Below are 26,003 nucleotides of genomic sequence, written 5' to 3'. Positions count from 1 at the left end.
TCTGCAGGTATGGCCTTTTATGAAATATTCATTCTGGTTTGAGCTGGCTTTTATTACATTTGACCAACACAGAGCACGGTTTTCCTTCTAGGCACAATAATGTAGGTAATGTTTATCACACTCCCTGCTAAGGGCTGCAATTGTCAGCGTGGTCACTCAGCTCAGTCTCATTTCCAAGGCGTGTAATACTTTTGTCAGACACTGACTTTACTCCAAAGTTAACAGTGTCAATAGTGACATGGATCTCAGTCCTAGCTCATCATGTACGGATGCTTGTAAAAGACACTGTGACTCACAGTTTGTACACTGTCAACTTTTTCCAACAGGAGCACAGGTCACGATCTGCTGCCTTTACATGCAGACGCTGTCACCCTCTCAGAGGACAAAGGATAATTTCCAGATATAAGAGTTTCACTGCAGCAGATAGTAGTTACTATCTGTATTACTAATTATTAATTACTTTGCTTTACGATCTGCATTTAAAAACAAAGACAATCCGCACAGCTGACTCTATAATCACAAGGAAGTCCCACCTAAAAGAAACTGTGCTACTGCATTCAGGACTCCTCAGGCTGGCAGTCCCTGTCTGAGTATCTTCTTTGTTTTCAATGATGATGAGAAGTAACTTGAACCCTAAAGCCTAACACTACTAATACGATAACACCTCTTAGGATCACTAATTGTGTTGATGTGTAACTATGTCAAAGTATGTGAGTACTTTTGGTCATAAAAAGCAAAAAAAAGGTGTAGAAAGGGAATTTTTCTCCCTTTAAACATGTACGTTTAGTTTAGAGTGTGAACACAGGAAAATATGAGAGGATACAGCACAGTCACAGCTGAGGATGCTGGTGTTGCTATAGAAACAACCCAGATAGCCATTTCCAATCTAACTGTACATTTGAAACAATTCACTAATATTTGCTAACAGTTCTGACTTTGCCCTTATTTACACTGTAAATATAATGACACTGACTCTGTGTGACTTCATGGGAAACATTGGATACAGCTCACCTCCTCCAGAAAAACAAGAAAGGTGACATTGGTGCCTAACACGGCTGTCAGCGAACCCTCACTGGTAACCAGGTGGAGACCTTTGGGTGCTTGGATAGGACAATGCTGCCTCCTGGCTGTGTACTCTGCGCTCACACCAGCTGTACAGGTATTGGAGACCACTTTTCTGTAGCTGAAGGTGGAAAAGCAAATGAAACTGATTAGATGTGCCATCAGACAAACACAAACTTCATATAAGGTTCGTATAAACTTCTCTTCGTATAAACTAACCATATTTATGTTTAAAATAACAGCAGAGCCTAATCTGTCTGCACTTCCCTCATTTAGATTCACAAGAAAACTTAACAGAAAAAAGGAAAAAAAACTTTTCAATTTGAAGTGCCAGCAGTGCTGTTTGTGTAGTGAGGGGCGTAGACGCTAACACAAACAATGTGCCCTTTGACAGAAACTCTAAAATGTGGTGGGAATGTCAATGTTCCTGCAACAAAGAGCCGTGCTGAGGCTCCTTCAGAAATTTTAAAAAGCACTTACCCTGATTAATGTTCTGGTGACAATGAATGTGCCATTTTTGCCACAGAGATATTGTGTTGCATGTTTTCTTTAATCATGTTGGTTGTTATACATATTCAGAGTACAGCATTTGATATTTTACAATCCTTACTACATGTCAGAAAATTATATGTTTTCTTTATCCAAGTATCTTTAAACAGAAAGGGAGGGTTTATGACAGTCCCTCTGGACATGAATTATGTAAGAAAGCTTAGAGTTAGCTTTTGCTACCTTGCTGATCTTTAATTTTTTAAAAAACAAATAATCAAAAAGAAAAACACATCAGCTGATCTCAGTGCCAGCCTCAGCAGGTTACACACTGCTCACCAATTTCTCATCCTGTAGGGAGCGCTGTTGAAACTGTTGCACAACTGCAAGCCACTCTGCAACCCACCTGTTTCATGCTGCGTCTGACTAATTAATATCATGTTGACTGTCACTAACAGTGCTGCTGACGTGCCTCCCTTAGGCTTTCCACATATATATGTAACTGAAGGCTCCTAATGATCCCCAGCAGCGACCTTCCCATCCAACTACCAGCCAATAACCTGCCTCAGTACCACATGGAAGCTCCTGTCAGGCATCATAGCAGCTAAGATGAACAGGCACGTGGCTCAATACATGAACCACGAGTGCGACACAGAAAGGAATTGGCAGGAATACCAGAGAAGCTCAACACCAGCTACTGACAGACAGAGCAGTTGCTCGAAATTGAAAGACCAGACTGACCAACCTGTGCACTGCCTGGATTGACTACAAGAAGGCCTATGACTCGATCCCCCACACATGAATCCTCGAGTACCTAGAACTGTACAAGATCAACAGGACCCTAAGAGCCTTCATCAGGAACTCAGCCCTTGGTATTTCTTGCCACATGCCCACTGAGAGAAGGACTCAAGAAGATGTGGAGGGTGAAGGTAACACTGGTCCCAGAGGTAATCGGAGCACTCGGTGCAGTGACCCCCAAGCTAAGCGAGCAGCTCCAGCAGATCCCGGGAACAACACCCAAGATATCTGTCCAGAAGAGTGCAGTCCTAGGAACAGCTGAGATACTGTGCAGGACCCTCAAGCTCAAGGATAAAACACCATCCAAAGAAGCTATATATAATAGTAATAATCTTATTTTCATAAAAGTTAATCCATTCGAATAGAATAGAAAAAAGTAGCCCTTTATTGTCATTGTACACCTACAATCTTTTTTTTTTTGCAACTCAAATCTTTATCAATTTTTTTAAAAAAAGTGCCTTGTTTTACAAAGAATTAAATATTTACATTTACATGTGTTCAGAAATGAAAGTCGGTTTCTTTTTGGATGAGAGACCAACTTACACCCTCCTGACCCTCCACAACTGTGCTGGAGTGTACAACCTACCATCCATCCATTAATTCACCTTCTTAACCACTTATCTAGCTGGAGCAACAGGAGGTGATAGATTATCCTAGCTGACACTGGGCAAGAGGGGAGGTACACAGACAACAATTACTATTCATCCACACCTCTGACCAATTTGGAATCATCAATTAAACTAAAACACTAGTTTCTGTTAGGAACTGGGAAAAAATTCAATCTCCACACCTCTAAACCACCCGTGTGCCATTCTAAAGAGATCACACACAAAAACAGCATCAGGATGCACCGTCTGGTGTCTGGAGTGCAAGACATAAACAACCAAGTCGGATGGATACAGCACCGCAGCTCACTGCTGCACAAACACGGCTTCATTGCCATGCGATCAGGACAACACAAATGTTTCGTCTTGTTACAATCACATTTATTTCTGATTGCAGGGATGTGATCTAATTATTTTTCCTGACATTTTCTCTATCTTAAAAGGTTCTGTCAAAAAATAAATAAATAAATATTGAGAAAAAGAAAATTATGTCTGGTGAAAACGACACCAGATAATGCTAACATGTCACCAGGCTGCCAAAGTTATATACAGAAGGGCAGTTCCCTGAATAGTTTCCTGTAGACTTTGAATACTTTTTGCTTTAAAATTATTTTCTCGCTGCAAAAAAAAAAAAAAGATACATATAGTAATCTTAAAATCTAGTAATGAACCTAAATGGTAGATTTCTGCAGCTGAGATCGCAGAGTGACAACTTTTAGTCAAAGAAATAATCATTAATCCGTTATGACCTTATAGTAATTATAGTAATCCACTCTTTCCAAAGCAGACTTTTAGCAGAAGCAGTTCTTATTCTGGGCGTCAAATACGCTAAAGCTAGCATAATTCAAGTTTTCAAATTTGTATAAAGCCTTCTTCACATTTCTGAATTCACAGCATGACAAACTGCCCCAGCTGTCACAGCGAGAGAGGAGTTATTGCAGGGCTAACTCAGAGAAACGGCTTTCATTCATGCTCCCAATCACACTTTCAGGCACTTTAGAAGCACAAATGAAACTAAAGCATAGGTTGTTGGGCTGTGGGATGAAAATCACACGTTAGCACAGGAAGAATATGCAAGCATCGTACATCTGATCCCCAACAATCCTACGTGTGTTCTGGGTAAGATGGTGAACATCTATCGCCATCAGTTTTATTCACAATACCTCTGCTTACGTTTTCCTAAGTGAACAAAATGGACTAGTCCCATTATTGTTAACATTTAAGACATTTTTTAAATGCATTTCTCCTGAGGACCATTTAGCTCTGAGCTTTAATCCACACTGTGATCATCAATGTTAAATCAGACTTTTTTCCTGGGCGCTTGAGTTATTTTTGGAAAAAGCCACGGCACTTCACACACCCTCACACTGGATTTGGCATTGAATTTTTCATTCATCCCTCTTTGAAATTCTTGACACAATTTTCACCCAAAGAAGATCTTTTTATTACCGGTGCTTTATCCTTGTTGGTTCATGATTGTTTTTTAAAAGTGCAGGTTTGATCATTCAGCCCACATTTTCCTCGGCCCGGCCGTGTCGTCCCTGAGAAACTAATTAAAGCACCCTGAGCTATTCGGCTCAAATGCACCATTCATTTTATCCAATCCCTGCGAGTCGCTGCTGAGACTGTGCATGCTGATTCTAGTCAGCTCTCATCCTCACCCGGTGCTGTTAAGGAAAGTCATCCCCGTGGTGCAACTCCTGGACATCGATGATGGATGGAACCAAAAGGCAGGGGTGCACTTGCCGTCCGTCCGTCTCTCAAAGCCGTAATCACTGCAACGATCCGACAAAACAGACGCCGTCATTAAATCGGGACATGGAGGAGACAGCATTTGGAAAATTCAATTTGAAAATTAGATAAAGGCTGTTACAAGTGTGACACCTGCTTATAAAATGGCTGATAATACTCACAGGGAAATCAATCAAAAGTTAATAAAATATTCTGAAACCGAAAGAGGCTCCATATTGTAAGATCATTTCAGATTGAAATTCAACATGGAACCTTAATGTCATCTAAGTATCGACTTCAAAGGAGCCGCAGCAGCTGCTTCTTCGGTGCTCTTTAAACACAGCCCACGAGTTGTTTGTGCCATAAATTAAAAGGCAGAGCAGCGCTGTGTCCCCAAAATGATAGGGACAAATTGCCCCAATTAGCGCGACATGCACACAGATGCAAAAGTGTTGTGATTGTTAATGAAAGCTATTAGGCTCAGTGATTTATGGTTTTGATAGAGCTTATTTCAAAAGCAGTCCTCCTCGAGAGACCTGCAGGTATGGGACCAACGTGAGGAAAAAAGAAATACGCAGGAAAACAAACATTAAAACTGCTGATAATTCAAAGAAAATATTTTTTGTCTAATGTAGAAAAACATTCTCTGTGACTGCAGCTGTGATATCAGGAGTCACCAGCACAAAGGCAGGTGTGAAATATCATCTTTTTTTCCACTGAACACTTTGTCCTTTCAAGAGGTGACGATGCCACACAGTTATGGGAATGACTACACACACACACACATACACACACACACACTCACACACACACACACAGTTATATGTTTGAGCAGCTAACTGGTTTCCATTTAGCAGCAGCAGCCACCGGGAGAATGTGCCAGAGCTGCTCTGCAATTATAATCTGGAGGATGTTATCCTTCACGGTGATCTCTTATCTTTTAATCCCTCACTTAAACCCAGTTTCCTTAAACCCCGGGACATATTGCAAATGCATCTCTACATCTGATAAGACCAGGGCTCTGTGCCAAATACAAGGAAATACCTCGCGTAACAATTAGCCGCTGCTATGTGTTGTTCTCTGTCCTCCAGGTGATGCCATCATACCCTCGGTGATGATGTATGCGAGTGTCCCACATAACAGAGCCCACGCTTTCCTTTGAGTTACAAGCTACTGAGAAACCAAACGACTCTGATCCAAGTGCCACAAACAGAAGCTTCTTGTGCACGGATGTCAGCAAAGCAAACAAACAGATGGCAGCAGTGGTCCAGAGTGGCAGTTAGAGTGATGTCTGGGAGTCCAGCATGAATGACTTTAACTGCCATAATTATAAATTATGTCAATTTGTTTTCAATATGTTATTTATTTCCTTTATTTATTGTTGTTCCTTTTGGGGTAGGAACTAAGTTTCATTCTGTGTTGTGCACAGGCGCCTTTAAGTGCCGCAAAGTACAGTCTAGAAAGCATGTGCAAAGAAGCTAAACTGTAAGTTGACTAAGTCACAAGAAGGAATAAATAAGCTGTTTTAAAGTAAAAGAAAGCTGTAAAGAAGAAGAAATTGGGAATTATTTTCGTTAAGTTTTTGTTCCTGAAGCGGACTCATTCCCTCAGTTACTTGCAGCCAGCGAGGTATGTTAACTGTGTTTGTGTATCGCGCATTTGTTAACTTGGGTTTAATGTTTATTTGTAATTTTTATGTTTGGTCATTCTGTACTTTTATGTAATGACAGTTTGACGGTGAATTTTATGGTGGTTTGGAGGAGAAGTGTGACGGAAGAATAAATCCATCTGTGAATGAAGAACCGTGGTGTTGTGTATTAACTGGAGGGAATCATACTGACACTACAAACATCCCCGCCCCTCCCTGAGCCTGGTTCTGCTGGAGGTTTCTTCCTGTTAAAAGGGAGATTTTCCTTCCCACTGTCGCCAAAGTGCTTGCTCATAGGGGGTCATGTGATTGTTGGGTTTTCCTGTATCTATTATTGTAGGATCTACCTTACAATATAAAGCGCCTTGAGGCTAGAGCAGGGCGATATGGCCAAAAATATTTATCACGATATATATTTGAAAATTTGCGATAACGATATAACCGACGATATAATTGATGCGAGACAAAATACAACTCCACAACATTACTAGCGCAAAAAGACAACCTTCCATTTATTTTCACTTAAACAAGAAGCTGGTTTTTATGTACATTAAAGCTTTATAAAAATGTAACAGTGCAAATGCAAATTCCTTGCTGAAAGTTTAACCAAAAGGCATTTCCAGTAGAAATGGGCTGACATATCCTGAGCATAACCATGTATAATATCCACTGAAGTTAAAAATAGGTGCTTTGCAACATTAAACTGCAGTGTGCAGTATGTATTTTTCGGACCATAAGGTGCACGGGATTATAAGGCACATTAAGCGAAACAAAGCAGTCAGGAAATCAAACTTTATTAAACTCATTCTTCTTGCTTCCTCCACTTCTGTACCATTGATTCATTAATGTTGAATTCTCTGGCAGCTGTTCTATTCCCATGTTGTTGCAGTATATTAATGACTAACCTCATATTGTGGATGGATTATCTCAGTTGTTCTCCTGACTGAAGTTTGGTCCGTTTACAGCATCCTGCCATGCGATTGCATTTGTCTCTAACCATGAAGAACCTTCACGTTAACTTTTATAAGTGGAAAAGTGTTAGTGTTCGTCCTCCAGCTTCACTGTTTATGTTATGCTAACATAGCTGTGTCACTAGCGATCACGTAGCACATCAATATATACCAGCTAGCCCAACTTCAGTAACCCTACAAACGTCACTGCTGTTTAGTTTCCTGTCTTCATTTATGTTGGAAGTGATAGCAGAGCTGTACGTTTGATTTTTTTCAGAAATCTCAGTCAGAACATGCTATATCATGCTTAGGTAACTAGCGAAACTAGCGAGCTAACTTCCGCTAGCTTCCTGCTAACGTCTAACTCCGTTAAATGTAATAACTTTAGTTTTCATGGATGCCTGGAAGTTAAACTTCATAGTTACACCTGGTAAAGCAGCAATGCTGATCGTTTTATTAAAGATGAAAGAATTTAGACAGTTTTTAACTCTAAGTGATGCTGCAGTGTTGTTTGACCTGAAAAATACGGAGTTTAGGACCCAGATTACTCCCAGATTTAAGAGCATCTTAGTCCGACAAATATGACAATAACAACGGCCGCTTGCATGTTCTGCAAAAAAATGTGCTTTGTCGTGTATCTGACGGACAAACACCAAACCAGTTCCACATCACGGAAGTTGCACCATTTTTACAAACCAATTCTGGTTCATCTGTTTCACTCAACAATCGGCCATGTGCGTATGAAAACAAAGGCACTGCGCATGCGCGTTTTACTCCCATTCTATCGCGATATTTCATTTTCCTATCGTTGCCTAACATTATACCGGTATTACCGTGAACGGTATAATATGGCCCAGCCCTACTTGAGGCGACTGTTGTTGTGATTTGGCGCTTTATAAATAAAGCTGAGTTGAACTGAAACACCATACAATGAAAAATGGGACGGGGCTGATGGGTGCACTAATAGTGTGTAATACTATGAGGGGGACACAGTGTCATTCCTGAACTTAAAGCTCTGGCTAGTTTTTACTTCCATCTGTGGAGGGAAGAAGCAATAAGAGAAAAATGAAACACACTCAGTTTTACATTTATCAAACTGTGGCTCTGTCTGCTCTCTTCTCTTTCCCATCACCCCCAACCAATGGAGGGTGAATGGCTGAAATCCAATAACTGTAATAAAGTAGATTATTCTACCATTTGCTGGTAAATTGTATTGCTGGGTCACTCAGTAATTGACCTTGACAGGGGTCATTTATTTCAGATATATTTTAATGTACTTCAAAGGTCCCTGTAATGACAGGCATTACAAACACTTCATGTTACATGTGAACAGCCATCTTTGAACAGAGGGCGGGGCTTACCACACCAACTGTCTGTCATCTAGAATCCTTCCCAGACACCTTAACACCCACTCATATCCTGGGCCATTTGACCTCAGTAAATCACATGATAGGGTGTGGCCAGGTGTCACAGTGGTTCCACCCGAAACCTTGATTTTGACCCACACCTGTTTTCACACCTTGGCTCGTGTGATTAAGCAGAGGATCAATAAGGGGTCCACAACCCTCCTGGGGGACGCTCCCATAGGCCTTAAAATCCTAGAACTGAAGAAGCTTCTCGGATGAAACGTCTTCAAGGAAACTTAAAGAAGTCCAGACGCTTTTCTCTCCGAGCTCCTTAGACCCGCTCTGCCGTACCACCTTACAGAAATTACGGTGGCTTTGTGTTAAGTTTGCCAAGCCCAGGCAACTGTGATGTAAACATTCCTAACAACAAGTATAAGATATTTTGGTGAGGTTTGCGTTTAGCAGCAATATTTAGACAACACATCTGCTGTGGCTGGTTGGGGGTGAGTGAAGGAAGACAGAAAACACAGTATAGAAAAGAGCCAGAGATCAATAAAAACTAATAATTAAATGCAGCGTGGTGTATAAACACATAGTGAGTGAAAAGGTGAGCAAGAAAGATGCAATGCATCTTGGGAAGCTTGCAGCAGCCTATGTTAACCCAATATTATATTATTATATATAACCCGATATTGCAGAGTAACTATATGCTTTAGCAAAAAGAAAAGTTTGAAGCCTGATCTTGAAAGTAGAGATAGTGTCTGTCTCCTGAATCCAAACTGGAAGCTGGTTCCACAGAAGAGGGGCCTGAAAACTGAAGGCTCTACCTCCCATTCTACTTTTAAATACTCTAGGAACAACAAGTGATATTGTACATGAACTATAAGGTCTTTAAGATAAGATGGGGCCTGATTATTCAAGATCTTGTATGTGAGGATTCAATTCTGGATTTAACAGGGAGCCAATGAAGGGAAGCCAATACAGGAGAAATCTGCTCTCTCGTTCTAGTCCCTGTCAGGACTGAAGGCTTTTCAGGGAGTTTCTAGAACAGCCTGATAATAATGAATTACAGTCGTCCAGCCTGGAAGTAATAAATGCATGAACTAGTTTTTCAGAATCTCCAATAAACCTTTAGTATAATTACTGGAAAGTCTTTTGTAAAGAATTCATATTCTTCAATAAGATTAAATGCAATATTTTTTTGCACTACAGGCTAGATGTGGTTACAGGAACATTATGGTTTAGGTTAAAAATACCTCACTGCAACATTAAAATTATATTTAAAGCTACATCTAAAGCACTGGGTACAAAACATCATTACCAAATACACAGTAAATCATATAACATGTAATATTTTTAAAATACTATCAGCATGTTTTATCAGCTATGACAAAATGTAAAATTCATAAATACAATCTAAGAATAGATAAACTAATGAATATGATGAATCCTGGTACTGCTAATGATTATTAACAATAATGAATTATCATTGTGTGTTCACAGTAAAATTCATAACCTGTTAACATCCACCAGATGTCAGTTCGGGTTAGGCTACATTTTGGCCACATGCTCAACAAGCACAGTTTGCTTTGAGGTCTTTTTTTTTTTTTTAAGGTTTAACAGGTTTATTTACAGGATTGTTCAAGGTCAAAGGCAATAACAAAGTGGATGGTAAAGTGTTAAGAGTTCCAGCAACTTTGGTTTAATATTGCAGGCTTTCTAGTGCACACACACACACACACACACACACACACACACACACACACACACACACACACACACCGAAAAGGGCTCACAGGAGTCAGACTTCTTAGCAAAAACAAAAAACCCAGCAAAAACACAGAGAATCCAAACACTCTGACGGTGTCGAGTGTTTACTCCAGCTGTGTTTTTCTTTTTCTTGTTCAAGTCCTGATCTCTCTGGCAGCTTTTACAATCAGAATTATGATCTGAATGCACTGTGTGCCAAACACATTTTGCTTTTCCAAGAGCAGCTCTATAAATTCTCTACAGGCTCCTCTTGTTTAGGGTGTTTCTGTTTACATCTTCATTTATATTCCTGTTATTTCAGTTATTCTATTATATGTGGTATACAGTATGACAATGTCTAAGGCAGGACAGGGAGAGAAAAATAGAGGATTGGGGAAGACATAATAAAAGAACAGAGTACAAAAAGAAATACACAATGTATCGCCAACTACCGCACCTGTAAGAGAACAAACATACAACACCTGGAACACAGACACTCAAAAACTCACAGGTAGCACCGACACAGCCACGTGAATGGCTCTACCCACTGTGACCCTACGCATGCATGTGCTGTATGAGGGAGAGTGTGTGTGGGTGTGGGTGTGTAAGGAGAGAGCCAGGAAATAACTGGCTCAGTAGGCACCCCCATCTCCCACACCCAGCCACGGGGGGGTGTAGGGTCTGCAATGACACCACCCAGTCCGGGGCCTCCACCCAAGACAGTAGACCGGAGTGTTCAGATGAGTCTTGGGACACACACAGGAAAAGGACAAGACACCCTGGTCTGGGTCTGGGACAAGCTGCACTCAGCAATGTATGCTTCCTCACCTGAGAAAGCCCACCCCACCCAAGGGGGCGCAGACCAACCCCACGCAAGAAGGGTCTTAGCCAGAGACCCCGGGAACCAGGGCCCCAGGCCCTGTAGCCGGACCCACCCAGAAGAGGCCAACCCGCCACCACAAGCGCCCCACACCCCAAGACCGTTAGAGAGACCAACCCCAGTCCCCCACCACCACCAACTGAGGCAGAGACCCAGGCACAGTTCTCCAGCTCCCAGGGAGCCACCAGAGCCCAGTAGTCCCAGATTATACTTATTCAAATCTGATGAATTATTAATGCACAGTTTAAAAGTGGGGATTGTAAAGTGTTAGCACATACAAAGTGGACTGAATGAAAATTAAATACTGACCATTCAAAGTCAGCCTCTGTGCAGTCGCATGGTGCCGATGTCATGGTCACTGAGTATGTCTTTCCCATAACGCACCTGGATGTGGGCTTCAGCTTTCGGTAGATTCTTTTGACTCCCATCAGACACGGCTCACCCTGCAGGGTCCAAAAACAAAGCCAAGCGGAAAGAAACAGAGTTTGAAACTGAAGTGATTTTGTAACTCCGTATCCACAATAAATAACTTACAGGATACAATCAGCCATGTGTGCAAAGAACACCGTTCTTGTTCAGCGCATATTTACGGGCTCGTGGCGTGTGGCGTGCTCAGCTCAGCAACTGTTCCTCCGTTGCAAGCGTCACACTGTCGAATGTGCTGCTTGAGTTCTTTTTTAAGGGATTTTTTTGTGATATTGAGATGAACGACTGTGAAGGAGTTTCAGCTGCAAACGCTGCCAGAACCTAATCCATTTTTAGCCACGTGTCTATGTGTGGGAAGTGAATATAAAATCAGTCGAGTACAAAAAGATGTGAAGATATCAGCAGCCTGTTTCCACTGCATCCTTCATCCTACACTGCTGCTCTCTTTTTATTACCACAACATTCTGTCTTTGTGCATTAGGTGTCACTAGTGAGATGGCTAAAAACATTCTTGCCAGCATCCACAAATACAACTGCCAGCTCCTTCCCTAACTTAAACACAAAACCTCTGTTTCCAGGTGGTGTTTATTTTTTATACCCACACTACATTTGGGCAGTTTAGCCCTGTAATTGGCTTGGACTCTTGTCATCTTCCATGCTATATGTTTTGATCATTAGCCTGCTTTGAGCATATGGGTGTCTAAACCAATTACAGAAGTGGGCCATGAATAAAGGCAAGCTTTAAACGTCTGGCTCTGCTTCAGGCCCGACCAGGCTGAGGAGCTTTCGGAGCAGGTTTAACGTATGCTGGGAGGTTCACTTAAAGCATGAGGGAGGAATCGTAAGGATTCTGCGCTGGGAGGTCTCCAGCTTCACAACACAGCAAAGCTGAAAGCGTACAGCGAGGGGCTCTGAATCAACCAAACTTAAGAACTTGTGTTTGGAGGAGATGGTCTCCACAGACTTCAGAATTCCTTCAATGAATTTACTTCTCATTAGGAAATAATAGTTCATTAAGTAACAAGTTTAATTCCTTTAAGTCCTGCCTTTTACTTACTACCATTTTATTCCATGATTCCTAATCCTAATTTGAAAGCTCTAACCCTAACATTTCAGAATATTGGAATTTTGGCTTTTCAAGACATGCAGTCAAAGGGGAAACTGTCTATAATTCAAAGTTATTTAGTTTTTCTGCTAAACATTGCACTTGGGGTTCGTATAGCTAGGGTACTTAGACCTGGTTTCATAATGATGTGTTTTACTGAAGCAGCTCATTAGTATACTTTTTAAATTAAAAATCATTTTAATAGTCTGCCTCTTTGAAATGTTATTTAATTAAAAATAGTTTTGAAATATAATTAAAGGCTCTAAAACATTTTGTACAGGGTGTAAAAAGAATCAAAACTCTATCCTGATCTGATTAAATGCTGTACCTGGTTGTGCAGGTGCCATGTCTGATAATCTGCCTCTATACACCTCCTGTTGAAAATGGACCTGAAGTCTATTTTCACCAGTTGCCACTCCGATCGATGACTGACATGTCCAAATATCCTGAAAAAAGAAAGCAGACACACACGCTGCACTCGTTAAATACAAAACACGATTTGGATAATGATCGAACTAAAACGATGTTAAAGGAAAAGTCTGGTGAGCAAATCCCACATGAAGATCAAAGCCGGGAGTGAATTCATCCTGCTAATAAGCACTGTCTGATGAATCTTATCATCTAGGCCACAGAGCTGATGTTTTTTTGACCACACATGATTAAAAACACATCTGTGAGGCTCATTGTTGCGCTGAATGTCGTGAGCCATCGTTATCGTGAAAGGAAGCACGGAGGTCTATTAACGCTGATCCTGCGCGTTCAGCTTTCGGATGCCCCAAATACACTTCAGAGCATCAAACTGAAAATGCAACCAGAAATAAACAACTTCATTAGCTAGCATTTGATACTACCAGCAGTGGACAGCTGTTTTAGGAAATTACAGAGAGCCTTTAAAAGTGAAATACTAAACAGCTGATAAAGACTGTGAGTGAAAGAGACAAATGCTTCAACAGATGATCCGTGCAAGAAAACTGCTGCAAGCATGGATATATAAGATTTACAGGTTTGTGTCAGGGCACTGGCTCTTTTGAGATTATAGTGTGTTTGTGACTCTCACATTATAAAGAGGGTTTAAGTTCAATGTTTACAGTTTAGCCTTCAGTTTAGTTCTTTCTATGTTTTGAGTTTTTCTTGTCTTTGAAGTCTATAGTTGTCTATTAGGTTCTCTTTGTGTCCTTGTGTCCCTCTCTCTTGGGATCTCTGGGTCTTAGCCTTGTTGTTATGTCTCTTCTCCCTTTTCTGCTCTCATGTTCCCCACCCTGCCATGTCTCCCTCGTCCCTCCCTCTCTCCTCTCTGTGTCTCTCTCTCTCTAATTCCCCAAGTCCTCGTCATGTCTTTGTGTTTGGTCTCCCGTTTCTATTTCTAAGTCTGTTTCTCTCCCCGGGCCCAGTGTTGAGCTGTGCATCTTAGTCTGTTTCCTGTTTTATTTTGACAGTCTTGCATTCTGTGTTCAGTTTTCCTTCCTCCTGTGTCATTATGTCTATTCGTCCCAGCTGTGTTCCCCAGCGTTTCCACTTCCCTCGTCACCCTCGTGTGTTTATAATATGTGGTCATTGCCGGGTTGTCTGTTCTTATCATGTTCCAGGTCTCCATGTCTAGGTTCCTCGTGTCACCAGCCACGTTCCCTGTGTCCAAGTTTAGTGTTTAGGTTAGCTCTCCCAGTTCAGTTTATCTCAACTCTGACTTTGCCTTTTGCCTTTTGTTTTGTCTGTTTTGCCATTAGTCCGAATAAATCTGCACTTTTGTTAAGATCAGTCCCGCCTGCGTTGTGTGCATTTGGCTCCTCACTTAAAACACACAAGATCTGCCGCCTGCGATCCATCATTGGAAGAACCAACAGGTAACAGAAAGGCACTTTTTATCCTCCATTGTATTTTTAATTTACTAATCTAGCAGTCTGCCTCTTTGAAACCTTATTCATCCATCCAATGATCCACTTTGTTAACCACTTATCCAAGTAAGCATCATCGGGATGCTGGAGCCTATCCCCGCAGGTGTAGGGCGAAACGTAGGGTACACCCTGGGCTGGCTCCTCATCCATCACAGATGAGAGCATATCTTTGGACTGTGGAAGGAAAGCAGAGCACCAGAAAGAGAGGCTACAGGAGGTTTGAGCCAGAATTCAGCTCGGTATCTTGTAAAGCACAACTGCTTATTATTTACTTGATCACTTGATAGCATGACTGAAGTCACTCTTGAAATCCATCCAGTCACCAGTGATTTGTCTAGGCTTAGGGCTTAGGCTTTCGCAACATGCTAAAAAGATTTCAGGGACTAAATGCTGGATTTCAAGTGAACTCTCATTCATTTTGTAGGTACAGTTTTACTGTTAAAAGTGTTTCGATGTAAGTAGTGCAAAGAGGTGAAAAATCTATGTAAAGGAGAGCACATTAACCAAACCCAAACCCGGCCTACACTCACAACCCTAACCCTAGACATACTGCCAGAGACATGGAAGTTAAAACAAAAAGAGTCGCTGTTGCATGGCTCTGTCTTGCAGCAAGTGACCACCAGTTGCTGGATTCTAGTAGGGAGCTGGGAAATTGGAAAACACATTAGACTCGAGAAGGCATCCAACTTTTCATTCAAAGCACACGTGACAGAAATAGTTGTGCAGCGACTACAGAGAGCCAACAGAAAGTTCAACCTCAGCTTACTTTGTCACCTCCACACAGCTTCCCTATCCAATAAAGGGTTTGTTGGTTTTATTTTATGGTGTCAGCACAGACTGAAATGAAACATGGAAAATAAGACATATTGTGCAATAAATTGTTCTGCTGGAAGGCTTTAGTCTTTACATGCGATTCGTTAACAGTGACTAACACTTGAAATGTTCCCAATCTAAAAACGAAATCCACAGTATATAATTTCCAGCGTTATGCTGTTACTAAAAACCTTTTCTTTTAAAGTTTAACTTAATCAGAACGAAAAGCCATATTTTTTTTATGTACTGGTCAGGAACAAAACACAATCCAAGGTTATGAGACTAAGTGGATAAATATTCCATCTCTAGCTAAATTGAGTGGCTGCGTGTCTTTGCACTGACCCCTCCTCACCATTCATACCACAGCATATTTATCACAATCAATCTGTCAATTAGCTTCTGAGGCACCCAGCCATGACAGGCACTTACTGTAAAAATGAGTACAAATTGATAAGAAAACAGTGCATGATGGTCTTATGAAAACTAATGGTGTGTCTGCCAGCTCAGAGGCTCTGCATTCGAGAACTTGTTCTACCAGCATCGCCTTTAGCTCCCCACCCTCGAGTCCCACCAAAAGAAGAGCTGCATTTTCCTTTTTCTCTCTCCAGCTGTGCCCTATCACTCTCCTGTAAGGCCGACTCCACAGCCAGCTGTCAGTCTGTCATTTATGGCAGGTATCATGAAACATTGATGTAATGGCTGTGGTAACACGTCCCAAAGTCCTAAATCTCTGCTCCAATAAGGGAGCAGTGCTGCGTCATAGCATATGCACGCACTTCTGCTCTGGGCTGTTCTAATAATAAATTTGAAAGAACACAGAAGGAATCTTCATAAATCTGATTTCTGAGGGCACGCTAAATCATCCCCATGCCTCTCTCCACTTTCTAATGCAGTTAAAACTTTATAAAGAAATAAAGTTTCTCGTCTGTTTTCTCAGGCATTTTTTGATCATTTTGATCACTCTTCTTCATGCTCTTCAAATGGGCAGTCAGGTTGTCGCTGAAGCATTGATCTCCTGTGATCATAATCAGCAGACAGCCAGTTTTGATGTTGGCTAGACCTTGACAGAAACCTTTTTATTCATGAAAAGGAAAACGCACAGTCAGGAATCCTGAATAGAGCAGAGCTATAGATGGAAACGGCACAGGCTCGGGTCACGACGCGAGAGAGCGCGCATTTAAAGACACCAGCAATTTGCTGTTCCTCTGTTTTTTTTCTACTCACGTCATGATGAGAGTCTCCTCTCCGGGCTCTCCGAGCACCCCGTCCACAAACAAGGGCGTGTTGGTGAAGCTGTATTTGTTCCACTGCCGTCCTTCGTCGAAGCTCAACCTGGGAACACAAACAGCTGCTTCACAAGGGGCCGCTGCTAATCCCTCAACTGTGTGCGCACACTAATGACCCTGAGAGTTGTCTAACGACTTTATTTTATATTCCGCGCAGGGCTGAAGGTTCTCCGCTCGGAGAACGCTGATCAGTGAGAGCAAAAGTCATTACAGTCTCAAACCCAGAAAGCCGAATGACAATCATCCAAGGTTTTCTAAACAGAGTCGTACCCTCCCTTCGTTCCAAGACAAACTCGTTTGCCTTTACTTGACTAACTTAGGACTTGCAGTTTCCTCAGAGAAAATTAGTCATGCTGTGACAAATGGCGTCTCTGTCATAATGACTCACCACAGGTGTCGGATGGGAAGCGGAGTATGTCTTATTGCCACCAAAGCCCCTCCTTGGTCAAGATACAGCACTGCATACTCCTCATCAAAAATCTGCTGGGACAAAAACGCTTGATGTACTCTTACTTGTATACACATTTGCACACACCCACCCTGTCATTTTTCACAACAGACACACTCATACATGCAAATCATGGCCCTGCTTTGCTACATTACCTTCCAAATAATTATTTTTCATTGCTGTGTTTAATTAGAAACAAGCCTCATAAACTGAAGTGAATCTAGTGATGTAGAGGCCGTCTAATGTGCGGTTTATGCAGCCAATGAATTCAGCCGGTCTTTAGAAGTAATATGATTGGTGACCTTAAAAAAATCTGGCTGTTGTCTGAGGACTTATATTCTAAACTTGAGGATAGGCAACGAGCGAGGAGGAGGATGTTTTCAGCGAGAGGACAGGAGGTCAGTCGGTTCATTGTGCTCCATATGGCGAGCGGCTGTTTGTTCAAGATTTAACGGGGCACATCGTTGGAAAAATTAATTATCAGACATGAGGCTGTAATATTAATAAATATAACATATTTGCTGCACTGCATGATTGTGTAATTGCAGGAAGTTGATCTTCGCCAACAGCAGTGACTTGGCAAACTTTGTGACTCTTAAATTAAAATTTGTTTGTGCTTGGAAACAAGAACAACTGATCTGATTAGAACGTTGTGGCGCCCGAATAGAAGCCGTGGGGATGAGTTTGTTTCTGAACAATGATGTTGATTTTTTAATTGGTCTTATTTATATGTGGATGAAAATTTAAGGGGTTTCCTGGCTCTTACCTTTTCTGATGAGGTATTTGATTATTTGTTTGATAAACTTTTAAAGTCAATTTCAAGATTTTGACATTTTTAAAGGACTTTTTACTGTTTTGTTTCGTTTCTTCATAATCTGCATCATTGTCTTGATGTTCTTGGGTTCAGTATGGGTATAAAATATGAGCTCAGGAGTCAATTCATGCTTAGGGTTCATACATCTTTTATATAAAAGTATATGCTAACAGAAAAACATTTAAAATAATTTTAATGAATTTATGAATATTTTTATGAACTCCTTTACTCCTTTTTTCAGAGGGATGGTTATCCTCTAGTCTGCAATGATGGAATAACAAGATTAAAAACTTGAATATTCCATACAACCAAACTATCTCTAAACTTTATATAAAGTGGTGTTAAACTAAAACACGGAGCTAAAGCGTGAGAGGACTCGTTCTGTTTAACAGTCTGGTCACTTGTGATCAGCTGGAAAAGAAAGTAATGTTCTCAGTCAGTAGGAGACTGCAGAAGTTGACAGCGTGGTTCGTACCAACTGTTAAATGTCAGTCAGCTGTTGCCATGTGAAGACTTAGAGCTTAGATACTTTTTCCTCAAATGTGACACATATGCAGAATTAGTTTACCAGCGAGACATCACAACGGTCCAAAAACAAAGTTGCCTCACCTGTCTCCACGTGTTTCCTGCGTCCGAGGTGATGAACACACTGACATTGCTCGTGGTCAGTTCTGCCCCAATGGAGCCTGGACGTGAGGCCAGTTCACAGAAAGGATAGAAAACAAACTTGATCAAGTGCTTTGAGGTGGAGAGACAGTTTGATGCACAAAAAGGAAATTAATTTCTGACAAAATACAACACGACTTTTACACATTGTGTTCAGACAAGAGGTGGTTCTACAGCAGGAGGCACCAGCTTGCAGCTGCAGACAGTTGCTGTAATTACAGTCCTCTGAAAGATCTATTGTGCAGTGCAACATTTGCCCATACCCCTAAATTAACCAATAAATCCAGATTACTGTATCCCTCATTCAGCAGTTCTGACCACATTAAGACAAGCTTCCCTAATTCTGTGCAGACGGCTGTAATTGCTTTAATTTAGCCCGTAATTGGTGCCAGGTGGTGGTTTTTCCAGTTGTCCCCTACTCTGAATGCCTCTTGAAAAACAATAGGCTTCACACTCATCATAACATACAAGCTACACGAGTGCTGAATGTTTAGATTTCTGCTGAGCTCCAGTTGATGTTGTCACCATGCTGGTGTGATGTACAGGTGTGCTGTGGATACAGTGCATCTGTATCATGCACTAACAGTGTAATACACTTATAATTCACAGAACTATAATTGTATACGTGCTAATGTTTAGCATCTCCTCTAGCCTCATTTCGTCTTGTGCTTCATGATTCTTTCTTCTTTGAGTGATTGATAATGATTTCCTCGAGTCTTCCACCTTGACAGTGGTTCAGGGTTGGGTTTAATTAAAAACATAAGATTAGGGAGAACTCAGCAGATGTCTGAAAGACGTCGTTGGTAACCAATTAATATTCTAAAATACACGTTTGCTTTCATCACTGTTCTGCTTCCTGTCTTTGAAAGTTATAAAGTCTCCAGTTTGGGGTCCCATATGGCACTACGGGCGGTCGAAATAACAGATTTACTTTCATTTTGACTTCAAAAGACAAGCAACAAATGCTGCAATGAACAATTTAGAGTTGAGATGAAATCTTGGGATGCTATTATTATAAAGGTCTCATTTTTTCTACCTAACAGTTCTGTTTTAATGTGTCACAAACTGCACTGTCACCCAGACATAGAAAATAAAGATCTACTAGATCTCCTAGCCCTCACATTGCACAACTTATGAGCATAGAGTCTTGCGAAAGTACTGTAGACTACTGCCTACAAATTCCACAGGACTCCAAACAACAGTGACCATGTGGATTATAGTCCAGTTTCCTGCTACTGACCAATAAATGAACTTGTAATAGCAATCTCAGCTAAATAAAGGCCGATTAAATGTTGATCCCTTATCCTACAGTGAGCTCAATGTTCGGTCTCACTACTATAAAGGCTATTTTGCTATAATACTGTCTAAGTGTATATACATACACTTAGAGAGTATATTTATGAGACTGGATATTTAAGCAGAAATATCCAGTCTCATCCCAGCTTTCAGCTCAGAGACATTCCCAAGCATGTCAGAATCTCATCAGCATGTCCTGGTTCTGCCCTTGGAGTTTCCTACCAGACAGAAAATCTGACCTAAACCTATGGTAGTGGCTTTCCCCTGCTCCCCTCCCGTATGAGCTCTTCACCCTCTTTATGGTTGAGTCTGGGCCCCCTACAGAGGAAGCTGTCCTGTTGATACTATCCTCAATCAGTCATGACCCACAGCTTGTGGTCAAACACGAGGATAGGAGCTGACCAATAAATCGACAGCTTTGCCTTTATGCTTTTAACCACAGAGACTGGACCAGTGATTGATCGCATCAGTACTAATCCATCTGTCAACCTCCCGCTCCTCTCTTCCCCCACGGATGAACAAGACCACAAAACTATTGGAATGTTTAAAAGCCCATCCCATGTCACATTGTGAATGGGCTAATGTTCATAACATAACATTAATTAATCACAAGTGTATGAATAGACTCAGTATCAATAGATCATTTTAGCTTTTAATGTGTCTTTCAGCTCATGGACTTGATGACCCTACCTTAAAGCTAACCTTTCCTCATAACTCTGTAAAATGGGATTTTTACACAATGCCGCGATGTCTCCCATGTCATCTGCCACCTTTTTTACTAAGGCAGAAAAAAGTAAAACTGAGATAATCATTCAGAACCCAGGACTTTGAATAAGTTTTACTGTTTTAGGACTATTTCCCAATATTTTTAATCCCCAAATAACTTCCAAATGATGGTCTGGGACAGAAAAGAAGAAATAAGCGAAGAAGAAATAAGTAATCATTCTCATTCATTTTCACCATTCTGTAGCTGAAATAATGACATAGACTGAAATAAATAAGTTAATTGTTTTACTCCCAAATCAGTGAAACCGACTTATCCCACAGTGGTTCATAAAGGTCATGGCATTCATGCTGGTAGGGTAAACTTGGCCTTCTCCAGACACCCAAGGCCGGTGCCTGCATGTTATTGACAGAGCCGGTCCACACGGGAGTAAATATCACAGATGTGAATCCACCTGGGGGCTGCTGATGTCACATTACCTTATTTTTGTCTTCACGGTGAATCAATTAGAGTCCTTTCCTATTTTTCACGTGTTCTCAGGAACAATGCTGCTCTGAGGGGTTTTTCTGTTGTCAAGTTACAGTGGGGCAAAAAAGTATTTAGTCAGCCACCGATTGTGCAAGTTCCCCCACTTAAAATGATGACAGAGGTCAGTAATTTGCACCAGAGGTACACTTCAACTGTGAGAGACAGAATGTGAAAAAAAATCCATGAATCCACATGGTAGGATTTGTAAAGAATTTATTGGTAAATCAGGGTGGAAAATAAGTATTTGGTCACCTCAAACAAGGAAAATCTCTGGCTCTCACAGACCTGTAACGTCTTCTGTAAGAAGCTTTTCTGTCCCCCACTCGTTACCTGTATGAATGGCACCTGTTTGAACTCATCATCTGTATAAAAGACACCTGTCCACAGCCTCAAACAGTCAGACTCCAAACTCCGCCATGGCCAAGACCAAAGAGCTTTCGAAGGACACCAGGAAAAGTATTGTAGACCTGCACCAGACTGGGAAGAGTGAATCTACAATAGGCAAGCAGCTTGGTGTGAAAAAATCAACTGTGGGAGCAATCATCAGAAAATGGAAGACATACAAGACCACTGATAATCTCCCTCGATCTGGGGCTCCACGCAAGATCTCATCCCGTGGGGTCAAAATGATCATGAGAACGGTGAGCAAAGATCCCAGAACCACACGGGGGGACCTGGTGAATGACCTGCAGAGAGCTGGGACCAAAGTAACAAAGGTCACCATCAGTAACACACTACAACGGCAGGGAATCAAATCCCGCAGTGCCAGACGTGTTCCTGCTGAAGCCAGTGCATGTCCAGGCCCGTCTGAAGTTTGCCAGAGAGCACATGGATGATACAGCAGAGGATTGGGAGAATGTCATGTGGTCAGATGAAACCAAAGTAGAACTTTTTGGTATAAACTCAACTCGTCGTGTTTGGAGGAAGAAGAATACTGAGTTGCATCCCAAGAACACCATACCTACTGTGAAGCACGGGGGTGGAAACATCATGCTATGGGGCTGTTTTTCTGCCAAGGGGACAGGACGACTGATCCGTGTTAAGGACAGAATGAATGGGGCCATGTATCGTGAGATTTTGAGCCAAAACCTCCTTCCATCAGTGAGAACTTTGAAGATGAAACGAGGCTGGGTCTTCCAACATGACAATGATCCAAAACACACCGCCCGGGCAACAAAGGAGTGGCTCCGTAAGAAGCATTTGAAAGTCCTGGAGTGGCCTAGCCAGTCTCCAGACCTCAACCCCATAGAAAATCTGTGGCGGGAGTTGAAAGTCCGTGTTGCTCGGCGACAGCCCCAAAACATCACTGCTCTCGAGAAGATCTGCATGGAGGAATGGGCCAAAATACCAGCTACTGTGTGTGCAAACCTGGTAAAGACCTATAGTAAACGTTTGACCTCTGTTATTGCCAACAAAGGTTATGTTACAAAGTATTGAGTTGTATTTTTGTTATTGACCAAATACTTATTTTCCACCCTGATTTACGAATAAATTCTTTACAAATCCTACCATGTGGGTTCATGGATTTTTCTTTCACATTCTGTCTCTCACAGTTGAAGTGTACCTCTGGTGCAAATTACTGACCTCTGTCATCATTTTAGGTGGGGGAACTTGCACAATCGGTGGCTGACTAAATACTTTTTTGCCCCACTGTATCTGTTTGCGTTTTAAGGTGAGCTGATGCCAGCATGTCACATGCTTGCGGGAGTGATATACCGATGCTAAATGCAACAAACACTACAGTGCAACTGCAAAGAAGAACAAGTCATGGAAAATGGACAGAAATGATTAATAACTAAGAGAAACAGACAGATATCTTAAAGTTAACACAGAAGAAAGAAGAAAAACAGTAAAGGAGAAGCATTTTTAATCACTAATGTCTCTGCAGTTTGGAGGCTCTTTCATGTTACCTTTGCTGTATACTAAAATCTAAGCAAACCATAGAATACCTTACTTTATTAACTGAATAATGCACATATTGTTCGACTTTCCTTCTACAACCCTGGCAAATCAACAACAGTGAGCACTGGTTAGATGTTTTAACCTTTCAGTCAAGGGCTAAAAGTCCTTCTTTTATTAAATAATTTAACGACAGATAAAAACATGAGCTTTGTCTTAAAGAAAACTCCTCAGAAGTCCAAGAAGACACGGAGAATGTAGACGACGTGCCACTCGAAACATATTCCCTCTCACCCACCTGATGCGACAATGATCCCCGGCGCCGAGTCCCTGCTGGCTATGTTTCCAGATGTGTAGGGATTTGCAGACACGTGAAGATGGAGATGTAGTGAACAGTACGGCTACAGAGAGAAATCAAAAACTCAGTTATTAAAAAAAACCTCCAAAAGATGCTTCTGCGCAAAACTGCTATTGCCTCAATGTGGATCGGCAACCCTCCCAAGTCTTATGTTTTATCACAAACACCATTTCCCCATTGACTGGCCTCACCATTAATTTTGATTGGGTTAACCTTTACAGGCACAATTCTCATTACGACCCAGCAAAATGCCACTGGTGCAGGCCATGTTGTGACGGGCTGTTTAGAGGTTTATTAAAGCTCTGACATTTCCTGACAAATGACTGTATAATATGGGTGGAAGGCGAGGCATGCCACTGAATCGCTAATTGGTTTATCAAAAAAGGTGATTATTTCTGTACATACAGTCATTTCAAGAGGACATATGTGAAGGTGTGCTACAGTGACACCAACTGTCAAACTCTTGTCATCTAGCGACATGTATTAGTAAAAGGTGATTAAAGTGAGCCGTGCTCATCCGAAACTTGTACTGATGAAGCGTCTAACCCTTGTTCTTTGACACTTGTATATTTTGTTGCTGCCACAGACACGATAACAGATGGCTGTAGCTCCTCCTCACCATGACGCACCTATGGCATCTAAACGAAGCATTTGTTAAACCTCACAATTAGCATTTCAACGGCTGCCACGTAGGTTCTTTTAGAGCCAGAAACCATCAGATCTGGTCCAAGGATTGAGTTATCTGCTAGTCTTAGCAGTCTGATTACCATGCTGCACTGACCAGCTGCACTGGAGGGGCACAGATAGCTGCTGGAAATGAGTGTAGACTAATAAAAAACTAGAATTTCACCAACAGAACTAAAGCACAATTTGGTGTGTACCACACAGTAGGTCATACTTTTCTCAGGTCACTTGATTTTAATAATCTTCTAAAAGCAATCAAAACCGCAAACATGGTGCAGTGGTGATCAGCTCCAGTTATCAGTGATGAGACCTGCCAGCATCATCCAGCCCTGGAGGTTGCCACTTGGTTGCTTCTTAATTAACACAATGTTGTTAAAATAACAATGTGAGCAAACTTGTGCACAGTCTTGTGCTTTTCGAATATCCCTCTCCTTAACTGATCACCCCCATTGTTGTCTGCAAGGCACATCTTTTGGCATTTCTTAGCACCTATCTGGTCTTTACGTTTGACGTCATTAGCCGTTTCCGGGTCCAAACTCCGCTTTAGGTCCTAAAGTCAAACGAACACTGCGGCATCACTGAGAGTTACAAACTGTCTTCCATCTTTAATAAAATGATCAGCGCTGCTGCTCTACCAGGTGTAACAATAAAGTTTAACATCCAGGCATCCATGAAAACAGGATTTATGAAGTTTAACAATGTTTGAAGTTAGCTCGCTAGGTATGTAATCTTTAGATGGAAACATGTTCTGACTGAGGGATTTCTGATCAATTAAAACGTACAGCTCTGCTATCACTTCTGACATAAATGAAGACAGAAAACTAAACAGCAGTGACATTTATAGGGTTTCTGAAGTTGGGCTAGCTGGTATATAATGATGTGCTACGTGGTGGCTAACTACACAGCTTTGTTAGCATGACATAAACACATTAGCACAGTGAAGCTGGAGGATGAAAGCTAATTTTTCCACTCGATAAAAGTTAACGTGAGGGTTCCCGATGGTTAGGGACAAATGCAATCACATGGCAGGATGCTATAAAAGGGACCAAACTTCAGTGAGGAGAACGACTGAGATAATCCATCCACAATATGAGGTTAGTCATTAATATACTGCTGCAAGGGCTGGGCTGTAGTTATAGTTCGTAAGGGTTTAAAAACTGAGATTTTCTTTAGGTTCTTGTTCAGATTAAATAGAACAAGATACAAAGCATTAAAACATGTTAAAAACAAAGAGTAGTTTGGACCCGAAAGCAGGGTTCATATGTCATCATTTAAAAACCGAATACACAATCTGTACTCCATCCACTGACTGACTTCATCCTTGGCCTCTGTATAAATGTCTTGCTTTGCTATGATTCTTGCAGAAGTGGTTCTAGCGTCTAAGGTTGCTGGAGTATTGACATAACTCTACAAATGCTCAGGACTTTTGTGCTTTCTTTACCTAGGTTTTCTCTTTGAGTCACTGGTTTTGCAACATTTCATTTAACAGAGAAATACACAAAGAGGTAAGGTATTGAAAAGAAAAATGTGCTACAAGAAATAAGCGGTTTCCATTTTCAAGGGTAGGTTGTTTACTTGTAATTCTGAACTTTACTAGTGAGTGAAAACTCCACTAGAGTATGAGAAGCCTCCAACTTTCTAGAGGCTCTCAGGAAGGAAGGCAGATAAAATACAGAAAAGCCTTTCTGTCTGACAAGTCTTTCTCTCTGTGTTTCTTTAAATGGGAGGTCAGCTTATTGGACTGAATCAAAATGGCTGACCTTTCAGCTGAGCAGCCTCAGAGCACTCAGCTTTGACGGGCGCTGCTCT

General features: G+C 41.4%; 1 protein-coding gene across 1 annotated transcript in view; it reads right to left on the bottom strand.

The window, feature by feature from the left end:
- The window catches only part of sorcs1 (sortilin-related VPS10 domain containing receptor 1), a 193,823-nt gene that overhangs the window by 17,097 nt on the left and 150,723 nt on the right, over positions 1-26,003 (bottom strand). Inside the window, exons 11-18 of the mRNA XM_014411966.3 lie at positions 23,451-23,553; positions 18,649-18,725; positions 17,166-17,257; positions 16,716-16,823; positions 13,115-13,232; positions 11,565-11,698; positions 4,613-4,726; positions 1,012-1,183 (exon numbers count right to left, since the gene is read on the bottom strand). Of these exons, the coding sequence (XP_014267452.3) occupies positions 1,012-1,183; positions 4,613-4,726; positions 11,565-11,698; positions 13,115-13,232; positions 16,716-16,823; positions 17,166-17,257; positions 18,649-18,725; positions 23,451-23,553 (918 nt within the window). The remainder of the gene's footprint in view (positions 1-1,011; positions 1,184-4,612; positions 4,727-11,564; positions 11,699-13,114; positions 13,233-16,715; positions 16,824-17,165; positions 17,258-18,648; positions 18,726-23,450; positions 23,554-26,003) is intronic.

The sequence above is a fragment of the Maylandia zebra genome, linkage group LG6, assembly GCF_041146795.1.
Source record: "Maylandia zebra isolate NMK-2024a linkage group LG6, Mzebra_GT3a, whole genome shotgun sequence".
Classification (NCBI taxonomy): Eukaryota; Metazoa; Chordata; class Actinopteri; order Cichliformes; family Cichlidae; genus Maylandia; species Maylandia zebra.
The sequence above is the reverse complement of the archived record's forward strand: the minus strand, read 5'-3'. Positions and strand labels throughout refer to the sequence as shown.